General features: G+C 42.6%; 1 protein-coding gene across 2 annotated transcripts in view; it reads right to left on the minus strand.

Moving 5' to 3' along the window:
• The window catches only part of EFHC2 (EF-hand domain containing 2), a 212,067-nt gene that overhangs the window by 174,834 nt on the left and 25,406 nt on the right, over positions 1–11,827 (minus strand). The window contains exon 1 of one of the 2 annotated variants that reach the window (XM_049644583.1): positions 11,522–11,608. Coding sequence is in view for 1 of the 2 variants with exons in the window: in XM_049644581.1 (XP_049500538.1) it covers positions 11,522–11,710 (189 nt within the window). In the remaining variant the exon portion in view is untranslated. Of the gene's footprint in view, positions 1–11,521; positions 11,711–11,827 lie in introns of those variants that run through there. The other variant, XM_049644581.1, reaches the window with a different exon arrangement.

Here is an 11,827-nt window from a genome sequence, read left to right on the forward strand (position 1 = left end):
GGGGGGGGGGGGGGGGCCTGCCCCACCCACTAGTGCCCTCCAGGGTGGCTGTCCCAGCTGGACCTCATAGCCAGCCCCATGGCCCAGCAAGTCCCCAACAGTCACAACCCAGCCACAGCAAGAGGGTGCACAAAGCACACAGATACACTGCCAAACAGAATCAACAGCAGATTAGAGGTTGCAGAAGAAGGGATCAGCAATTTGGAAGGCAGAGTAGTAGAAACCACCCAGTCATGGGCGCCTGGGTGGCTCAGTGGGTTAAGCCTCTAGATTTCGGCTCAGGTCATGATCTCACGTTCGGGAATCTGAGCCCCGCATCAGGATCCGTGCAGGCAGTGTGGAACCTGCTTGGTATTCTCTCTCTCTCCCTCTCTCCACCCCTCTCCAGCTTGCTCTTTCTATCTCAAAGTGAATAAATAAATTTTTAAAAATCACCCGATCAGAACAGCACATTAATTAATTACCTTCAATGAGGACAGTTTAAAAGACCTCTGGGACAACATCAAGTGTGCTAACATTAGCATTATAGGGGTCTCAGAAGGAGAAAAGAGAAAGAAAGGGACGAAAATCCTATCTGAAGAAATAATGGCTGCAAATTTCTCTAACCTGGCAAAGAAAATAGATATCCAAGTCCAGAAAGCACAGAGTCCTAAACAAGATGAACCCAAAGAGATCCACATCAAGACACATTATAATCAATGTGCGAATAAAGTTCAAGTGAGAACATTTGTTTTTTAATTTTATTTTTTAACATTTATCTATTTTTGAGAGAGAGACAGAGCACGAGCTAGGGAGGGGCAGAGAGAGACAGGGAGACACAGAATCCGAAGCAGGCTCCAGGCTCCGAGCGGTCGGCACAGAGCCCGACGCGGGGCCCGAACTCACGGACCGCGAGACCATGACCTGAGCCGGACTCGGATGCCCAACCGACCGAGCCACGCAGGCGCCCCAATAAAGTGAGAATCTTAAAAACACGAGAGGAAACAAGTTACGCACAACGGAACCCCCATAAGACTATCAACTGATTTTTCAGAAGAAACTGTACAGGGAAGAAGGGAGTGGCATGATATATTCAAATTGCTGAGAGGAAAATATTTACAATTAAGAATACTCTACTCAGGGGCGCCTGGGTGGCTCAGTCGGTTAAGCGGCCGACTTCGGCTCAGGTCACGATCTCGCAGTCCGTGAGTTCGAGCCCCGCGTCGGGCTCTGGGCTGATGGCTCGGAGCCTGGAGTCTGCTTCTGATTCTGTGTCTCCCTCTCTCTCTGCCCCTCCCCCGTTCATGCTCTGTCTCTGTCTCAAAAATAAATAAACGTTAAAAAAAAATTAAAAAAAAAAAGTATAGGGCCATAACTAGAAATAAGAAAATTATGAAAGAACAAAATATCACTGGTTAAGGTAAACATATAAATATAGCAGATCGACCAACTACATAGCTAGTATGAAGGTTAAAAGACAAAAGTAGTAAAATCATCTAAACCTACAATAATTAGTCAAGCGAGTCACAAAACAATAGAATATAAAATATGATATCCTTAGTACAAAACATGGTGGGGGGGACAAAAATACAGTGACTTTGGAAGATGCTTAAACTTATTCACCATCGACTTACAATAGACGGTTACAGGGGTGTCTGAATGGCTCAGTCGGCTGGGCATCCGACTTCGGCTCAGGTTAGGATCTCACAGTTTTTGAGTTCAAGCCCCACATTGAGCTCTGTGCTGACAGCTCAGAGCCTGGAGCCTGCTTCGGATTCTGTCTCCCTCTCTCTCTGCCCCTCCCCCACTCATGCTCTGGCTCCCTCTCTCTCAAAAATAAGTAAAAACATTTAAAAATAAAAAAAAAAATAAAGTAGGCCGTTATATACATTTTATATATGAACCTCATGGTAACCACAAACGAAATACCTATAATAGACATGCAAAAAATAAAGAGAAAGGAATTCAAACATAACAGTAAGGAAAGTCACCAAACCACAAGGGAAGAGAGTAAAAGAAGAAGAAAGTAATGGACGAGAGTCATTTTTCTTTCTCTCTCTAGAGTCTATCTCTCTCTCTAGAATAAAAAATTTAAAAAAAGTAAAGGGATGGAAAAAGATATTCCATGCAAATGGAAACATAAAGAAAGCTGGGGTAACAATACTTACATCAGACAAAATACTTTTTTAAATTTTATATATTTATTTTGAGAGAGAGACAGAGTGGGGGGGGGGAGGAGCAGAGAGAGAGAGAGAGAGAGAGAGAGAGAATCCCAAGCAGGCTCTGCACTCTCAGCGCACAGCAGGGTGCGAGGCTAAAATTCAGGAACCGTGAGTTCCTGAACTGAGTTGACACCAAGAGTCGGATGCTTAACCGACTGAGCCACCCAGGCGCCCCCAAAGTAGACTTTGAAACAATGATTAACAGAAGGCAAAGAAAGTAGAAGGAGACAAAGTTAGTAGAAAGAAGGAAATAATAAAGATCAGAGCTGAAAAAAATGAAATAGAGACTAAAAAGAACAACAGAAAAGATGAATGAAACTATGAGCTGATTTGTTGAAAAAATAAACAGAATTGATAAACCTTTAGCCAGACTCATCAAGAAAAAAAGAAAGAGGGGATAAATAAAAGAAATAAAAGAGAAACATACCACAGAAATACAAAAAATCATAAGAGACTATTACAAACAATTGTATGCCAACAAATGGGACAAGCTAGAAGAAACAGATAAATTCCTAAAACATACAATCTTCTAAGACGGAAACAGGAAGTAATAGAAAATCTGAACAGACCCATCACTAGTAATGAAATTAAATAAGAAACAAAACAAAACAAAACAAAAAACCTCCCACAAACAAAAGTCCAGGACCACATGGCCTCACAGGTTAATTCTACCAAACATTTAAAGAAGAATTAATACCTAATATCCTTCTCAAACTATTGCAAAAAAATGCAAGAAGAAACCCTCCCCAACTCATTCCGTGAGACCGACATTCCCCTGACACCAAAACCAAAGACACCCCAGGAAAAGAAAATTACAGGCCAGAATCCCTGATAAACGTAAATGCAAAACTTTGACAAAACATCAGCAAACCAAATTCAACAATACATAAAAGGATCATACACTAAGTTCAAGTGGGATTTAGTCCAGGGATGTAAGGATGATTCAATATCCACAAATCAATCAACATAATATGCCACATTATCGGCTACATATGACAAACCCATAGGTAACATCGTAGTCAATGGTAAAATGCTGAAAGCTTTTCCTCTACGATCAGTAGCAGCACAAGCATGCTCACTCCCCCCTCCTCTCTGCAACACATTTTTGGAAATCCTAGCCGGAGCAATGGGGCAAGAAAAAGAAATAAAGGGCATCCAAGTTGGAAAGGAAGAATTACAACTGCTATTTACAGATCACAGGATGCTTTACACAGAAAACTCTACAGATTTCACCAAAAACAAACTATTAGAATAAGTCCAGTAAAGGTGCAAGATACAAAATCAGCAGACGGAAATCTGTTGCATTCTATGCCCTAATAATGAACTGTCAGAAAGAGAAATGAAGGAAATGATCCCACTTATAATCGCATCCAAAAAAAAAAAAAAAAATGCCTGCAATGACATGGGTGGAGCCAGAGAGTACATTGTTAAGAAGTCAGTCAGATAAAGACAAATAACGCATGATTTCACTCATATGTGGAATTTAAGAAACGAAACAAATGAGCAAAGGAGAAAAGAGGGAGAGACAAAGTTTACTCTTAACTATAGGGAACAAACTGATGGTTAGCAGCGGGGAGGTGGGTGGGGGATGGGTGAAACACGTGAAGGTGATTAAGAGCACACTCATTGTGATGAGCACTGAGTAATGTATAGAATTGAGTCACTATATTGTACACCTGAAACGAATAGGACACTATGTGTTACTATACTGGAATTGAAATTAAAAACTTAATTGAAAAACTGAAAAAAATACTTAGGAATAAATTTAACTTAGGAGGTAAACTCTGAAAACTAGGACCCTGATGAAAGAAAATCAAGATGACACAAATAAATGGAAAGACATACCATGGTCATGGATTGGAAGAATTAACATTGTTAAAATGTCCATACCACCCAAAGCAATCTATAGATTCAATACAATCCCTTTCAAAATGCCAATGGCGCATTTTTCACAAAACTAGAATAATCCTAAAATACATATGGAACCACACAAGATCCTGAATAGCCAAAGCAGTCTTTAGAAAGAATAACAAAGCTGGAGGTATCATGCTCCATGATTTCAAACTATTCTACAAAGCTGTAGTAATCAAAACACAGTAAGGTACGGGCACAAAAACAGACACATAGATCAGTGGAATAGAGTCCAAAAACAAACCCACGTGACTAAGACCCACGCTTATAGTCAATTAATATTCAACAAAGGAGGCAAGAATATCCAATGGGAAACAGATGATCTCTTCCACAAATGGTGGTGGGAAAGCTGGACAACTACATGCAAAAAAGAAAGAAAGAAAGAAAGAAAGAAAGAAAGAAAGAAAGAAAGAAAGAAACTGAACCAGTTTCTTATACCATTTACGAAAATAAACTCAGGGTTGATTAAAGACTTAAATGCAAGACCAGAAACCATAAACTCCTAGAAGAAAACACAGGCAATAAGCTCTTAGACATCAGTCTGGGTTTCCTCAGGCAAAGGCCACAAAAGCAAAACTAAACAAAGAGAACCACATAAAAGTAAAAAGCTTTTGCACAGTGAGGGAAACCATCAACAAAACAAAAAGGCACCCTACTGAACGGGAGAAGGTATTTGCAAATAATATAACTGATAAGGGGTTAGCATCCAAAGTATATGAAAGACTCACATAACTCAGTATCAAAAAAACAATCCAACGAAAAAATGGGCAGCGGACATGAACAGACTTCTCCAAAGAAGACATGTAGATGACCAACAGACAGATGCAAAGAACTTCACATAACCAATCATCAGGGAAACACAAATCACAACCACAATGAGATATCACTTTACACCTGTCAGAATGGCTATTATCAAAAAGACCAGAAAGAACAAGGGTTGGTGAGCATGTGGAGAAAAGGGAACCCTCATGCACTGTTGGTGGGAATGCGAAATGGTGCCACTATGAAAATCAGTGTGGAGGGGTCTCACAAAATTAAAAATTGGAGCTACCATATGATCCAGCAATTCCACTTCTGCGTATTAATGTGAAGAAAACACTAATTTGAGAAGATATACACACCCTTATGTTCACTGCACTGCGGCATTATTTACAACACTCAAGATATGGAAGCAACATAAGTGTCTACCAATGGATGAATGGATAAAGAAGTGGTGTGTGTGTGTGTGTGTGTGTGTGTGTGTGTGTCTGTGTGTGTGTGTGTCTGTGTGTGTGTCTGTCTCTGTGTGTCTATGTGTGTGTGTCTATGTGTGTATATGTGTGTATGTGTGTGTGTGTATATATGTATGTATATATACATACGTATGTGTATATATGTGTATGTATATATACACATATGCGTGTGCGTGTGTATATGTGCGTGTGTATATGTGCGTGTGTATATATATGTGTATATATATATGTGTGTGTGTGTGTGTGTATATATATATATATATGTGATGGAATATTTATTATTCAACCATAAAAGAGAATGAGATCTTACCATTTGCAACAACATGGATGGACCAAAAGGCATTATGCTAAGTGAAATAAGTCAGAGAAAGGCAAATACTGTAGGGCTTCATTTCTATGTGGAATCTAAAAAATAAAACGAATGAACAAACAATACAAAACAGAAATAGACTCATAGATACAAAGAATAATATGGTGGTTACCAGAGGGGAGGGGGTGGGTAGAGGGATGGGCAAAATACAGAAGGAGATTAAAATACAGAAATACAGTTATAAAATAAATAAGACACCGGGATGTAATCTACAGCATAGTTAAGAATATCGTAACAACTCTGTATGGTGACAGATGGTAGCTAGATTTACCACGGTGATCACTTCCTAATATATATAATTGGTGAATCGCTATGCTGTAAACCTGAAACCAACAAATCATAGGTCAACTACACGTCAATAAAAAAGTAAAAATTTTTAAACCTTTAAAAAAAAAAATCAAGGCGCTACAGAGATCGTGTTTTAAATATTTATTTTTATATTGTTCAAAGTGTAAAGATTCACACGGTACCACATACTCAGCGTACCACAAACCCCATGTCCATGAATGCAAAGCTATTAAAATTCTAATTCTGGGGGCGCCTGGGTGGCGCAGTCGGTTAAGCGTCCGACTTCAGCCAGGTCACGATCTCGCGGTCTGTGAGTTCGAGCCCCGCGTCAGGCTCTGGGCTGATGGCTCGGAGCCTGGAGCCTGTTTCAGATTCTGTGTCTCCCTCTCTCTCTGCCCGTCCCCCGTTCATGCTCTGTCTGTCTCTCTCTGTCCCAAAAAATAAAAAAAAAAAAAAAAAATTCTAATTCTGTGGCCCGTACTTCTGATTATAATGATTATGTTTACAAGAGCTGGAAAAAATGAAATAATATTTTGAAATGCATGCATCCCCATAGGATCAACCTTTATCCTGCCACTTACTATAATAGAGTCATTTGCAAAATAGCGAACCAATTAGGCTAACTAGGAGCCACTGCCAAAGGAAAAGAAATGAGGGCATAATTGTAGAGTTGAGACAAATGGCACTTAACACCCAGACAAAAGTCCTAAAAACATTCAGTCATTGGAGTATTTCTAACTAGTCTGACTTTTTATAAAAGCAACTAAGGGCCGATCATATACAAGAACAACGGCAACACATCGTCAACTACTAAATGCTAAACTTCAATTAGTAACGTAGGCACCTGGTGCCATTAGAAAGAACCCCAGGCCAGGAGATCCAGGATGTGGGCTCAGTTCTAGGATGAACAAGCAGAAGCTGCCTTGAGTCACAGACGACATGTCACACACTAAGCCTAAAAAGTCTTGAGCATGGACCGCCGGAGGTTAAAGGGCTTTAGAAATGAGTCAGTCAGGGGCGCCTGGGTGGCTCAGTTGGTTGAGGGTCTGACTCTTGATTTCAGCTCAGGTCATGATCTCACAGTCTGTGAGCTGCAGCCCTGCATCGGGCTCTGTGCTGATTGTGTAGAGCCTGCTTGGGAGTCTGTCTGTCTCTCTCTCTCTCTCTCTCTCTCTCTCTGCCCCTTCCCTGCTTGCTCTGTCTCAAAATAAATAAACTTTTTAAAAAAATTAAAAAAAAAAGTAATCAGCCAGCCCAGGCTCTCATTCCAGTCAAGGTAACGGAGACTCAGAGGTGAGGTGACGAAGCCACGGTCACACAGGTAGTTAGTTCCAGTGCCTCCAACACACGGTCTCAGAACCCTGGTCCCTGCCTGCTTCTTACAAATGACTCCTCATCTATAGGGAGCAATCATCCACGTCTGCTTCTTCCTCGCGGAGGTGCTGGGATAACAACTGGCACTAATTGGCGTGGGTGAATATGTGCTTGCTTGAATTTAAACGAATTCAGTGAAATAGCTAGTCTTTGGGGGGGGGGGCGGGGAGGCACGGGCGCGGTATCACACAAAACCGTTCTGGCCATTTGCATAAATCCCGCCAACGAACGCCAGGGGGTTCTGGCAAGTAGGACTGTGTTTCTCAGTGGCAGCCCGACTGGTGTGTTAGGAAGACCATTCTCGTCCCCAGCCTGGGGCTGCCCTCCCCATACAGCAGGATGTAAAATACACAGCTGGCCCCCAGCTACTTAAAAGCAGCAGCACCTCTGGACCACGGACTGCCCAAGGGCAAGGCGATTTAAAACAACCAAAGGAATGCAAGAATTCCATGAGAAACCAAACATCAGAATGCCGAAATGTTAAAGAAAGATGGAATCGGTATTACAGCATGGCGGTTACTGAGCCGGTCTTTATATAAAATACTGCTATTTTGTTCATCGTGAATGTGGGCGTTAATTCTGCTTCCTCAAGACGGTCCATTAAAATATTATCTCTCTTGATTCCTGAGGTCTGGGGTGCTCTTTGAATTCTGTACCCGAGGCAAGGGCCCCCCTTGCCTCGACAACCCAAAACATCTCCACACATTTGCAGAGGCCTCCCTGGGTTGAGAACATCTGACACAAGAAGTCCAGAAAGAGGCAGCCCGGGCCTGAAACCGCGCCTCCATGGTGCCAGCAGGGTGTTAGGCTCCTTTAATACCTGCTGTGCTCACAAGATGGCTGAAGAATTATGTCCTAGTTCCACACAGGAAAACAAAGGTAGGACACAGAGCAGGAAAAACAGATCCACTGGGCCTCTTTTAATTAGAAAAATAACTTTCCCAGGAGCCCTCCCCAATAAATCTTCATCCCATCCATCGCTAGCCAGAAGCGAGTCGCCCGGACAGCCCTGGCTTCAAGAAGCCTGGGGCAGCTGAACACTCTCCAGTGGGCACATCTCCAGCCAGGAGAAAACTGGTGCTCCCTCCGTAAGAATGAAGGGGAGAGTGGGGCGCCTGGGTGGCTCAGTCGGTTAACCGGTTAACCGTCCGACTTCAGCTCAGGTCATGATCTCCCCGTTCCCGAGTTTGAGGCCCGCGTCATGCTCTGTGCTGACAGCTCGGAGCCCGCAGCACAGATAAAACCCAGAATGTTGTCTTAGGCTGGGCTCTGCAGAAGCAGGGCCTGAAACAGGGAGTTAGGCCCATGTGATTTATTATGGGCACACTCTTAGGAGACACATCTGAAGAGTGAGAGGAGCACCCAAGGGAAGGGAAATGAGCCAAGCAAGAGTGTAATCTCATGTAAAGTTTAGCCTTGGCCTGACGCACAAGGGGGCAGGGGCCTAAATCCACACTACGGACTTGTCCGGCCTTGAAGAGGCTCGCTTTTATCTTGTTTTTGAGCATCTGTTTGTTTTTTGGGAGCACGCAGCGGGGCGGGGCGGGGGGGGGGGACAGAGGATCTGAAGCGGGCTCTGCACCAACAGCAGAGAGCCCGACGTGGGGCTCGAACGCACACAGCTGTTGACATCATGACCTGAGCCAAAGTCAGATGCTCAACCGACTGATCCCCCTAGGCGCCCCGAAGCAGCTCATCTTTTTGCCCTTGACGAATCATCAGTCATCTGTTGCCTCCTCTTGTGGTGAAGGGGCCAGCGCAACCGTCCAGGTTTCTCCGGGTACTGATGCCAATGCTCCTCGGCCAAGAGCAACACGCAACACGTGGATCTGGGCGGGTGGGTGCCAGGGGCATCTATTACAAATATGAGATATCGAGGGGCGCCTGGGTGGCTCAGTCGGTGAGGCGTCTGACTCTTGACTTCGGCTCAGGTCATGATGTCACTGTTCGTGAGTCTGAGCCCCCATCGGGCTCTGTGCTGACAGCGTGGAGCCTGCTTGGGGGTTCTCTCTCTCTCCCTTTCTCTCTACCCCTCCCCAGCTCGCACCATCCCTGTCTCCCTTGAAAGAAATACACTTAAAAAAAACATTAGATTTCAATACACTTTCCAAAGAGCTGCCTTGATTTCTACTTTCTGCGGTTTGAGAATGTAACCCTAGATAAACTGCAATGATTAAAAGCTAGGAGAAAAACTGGCGACGAGTGAAAAATGTCTCATTTTTAAGAAAAATGATTAACAGGTGTTGACTTGTTTTGTTGGACCACGAATGTGGAAAGCGCTTTATAATTTGCTCTGGGTATTAACCAGGAGCCAGTGTGTAGTTCACAATCTCATCAGAGCACGTAAATATTTCATAGTCTTCGTGTCTCATTTAAAGCTCAATGAATATTTAATTGAAGTTGACCAACAAAATAACTGAAAGAATTATGTTGCATTTAGTTAGGCTAAAATGAGCAAGCTCTTCATTTTCTCAAGTAGTTTGAAGCTAAAATTATTCCAACTTCATGAAATATTCTACATAATTTTATAAGTAATTAAAGGGCTGCAAAATAGGTTTGAAAGGCACATGTTAAATATTGAGAAAAACATGAAATAAAATGAATTCTCTACTTTCAGTGCAAGAGAACAGTTTAATATATTGCCACCTACAACATTACTTATTCAGTAGTGGATTAAGCTACTGTCAATACCCTCTTTTTGACACAAGAATTAAAAAAAAAGAAATTTTTCTTTGTCCCTCGCAAATGAAATATTCCAGAATGATGATGTGCAAACACCTAGGAGATCGATAATAACAGGGAACCATGCATGATCCATCCTGGGAAGCTAGCCCAGAAATTGCTTCTGAACTCTGCGTCCTGCACTGGGCCAGGGACGGAAAATAATTTTTTAAAACATTTAAAGAGAGAGAGAGAAAGAGAGAAATAATGGTTCATGTTCAAAGCAGAGATGGTTTCCCCGGAAAGAAGCCTCCCCTGCAGTCTGTTAGATCTCCGTTAAGTGTCAGAACTGGGCTTCAAAAAAAAAAAAAAAAAATATGTGCTCTAATTGATCAACTCTAACACAGATGACACAGAATATGTCACTTTTTACCAAATTTGAAGACATTTTAATTGGAATCAAAGAACTGCCAACTAATCCATGCTAAGGCTGCTAAAAAACCACCCGGTAAACTAAGCATATTAAGGTCTGAATTCTTTATCTAGTCCTGAATTATTTTTTAATTACAGGACCCTAAATAATCTAATAACAGGTCCCTTTTTGGAGAACAGAACAGGAGGCCATGACACAGGGTTGTGTGATAAACACAACATATCCATTCCACTGCCTTATGGGAAATAACTGGTCACCTTGTGTTCCCCACCCCCGCCGCCCCTTGATCCTCGTCCCTTTTAAGATATTCAAATGGATTGCCTCGATCAGTGATCAATACGCCATTATGTGTGTGTATGTTATGTGCACAAACATACACATTAAAAAGTTCAGATTCTTATCTAATAAGGGCACCTTTTTCCTTCACTTCTAGAATTCTTGCCATGTCCCCCTTTGGTTCTCAGGGAGGGGGAACCATAATTAATATGCAGAAAAGAGAAGACATCTTTCTGTGGCTATTTGATGGCACATTTCAAATCAAACAAAATGACTTAGTTACTGGCAACTCACTAAGCCAAAGTGACACTCTGACCAGACTCTAAGTGGCCACAGAGGGACAGAGAGGAGAGGACAGGAAAGCTGATAAGCATTAGGCAAGAAAGGTAAACATTGTTCACCGGCAACCAGTGTGCCTGGTCAGAAAGAGAAGCAGGGATAACTTTTGTTTGTTTAGGGTACTTTTATCCTTTATTTTAAAGTTTACTTATTTTGAGAGAGGGAAAGAGATGGAAGGAGGGAGAGAATCCCAAGCAGGCAGATGTGCGACTCGAACTCACGGAGCGAGAGATCATGACCTGAGCAGAAACCAAGAGCTGGATGCTTAACGACCAGGCCCCCCAGGCGCCCCAAGGGTACTTTTGTTCTTGAATGTGTCCTTTCAAAAGAACTAGCCTTAACATTTACATTAAGGAATCCCATTTTCTCAGTACCTATTATTTCGTATGTGTAACTGGTTAAGGGGTTGCGTGGCTCCCAATGTCAGGTGACTCACCTGCTTATCAAAAGCTATCCAGGATGGCGCAGTGCTTCCCACTCCTTTAGGAAAGTCACTGTATTTAGGCTTCATCTTTTGCCCAGGAAGCAGTTCTCCACCTATTCCAGGTTTATCTTCACTCACCAGCATCCTAACATTGTTGCAAAAGCCCCAATGTTGAGATTTGTGGAACTTCTCCTTTTCCACCTGTGAACGCAAAGGACAACATAAAATGGCTGACGTTACTCTTTACGTCTTGTCTTGTTTTCTTGTTTTTGTTTTTTTTATTTTTGACCCGGGGGGGGGGGGGGGGGGGGGGGGGGG

Source organism: Panthera uncia, chromosome X (genome assembly GCF_023721935.1).
Source record: "Panthera uncia isolate 11264 chromosome X, Puncia_PCG_1.0, whole genome shotgun sequence".
In the NCBI taxonomy this organism is placed as follows: domain Eukaryota; kingdom Metazoa; phylum Chordata; class Mammalia; order Carnivora; family Felidae; genus Panthera; species Panthera uncia.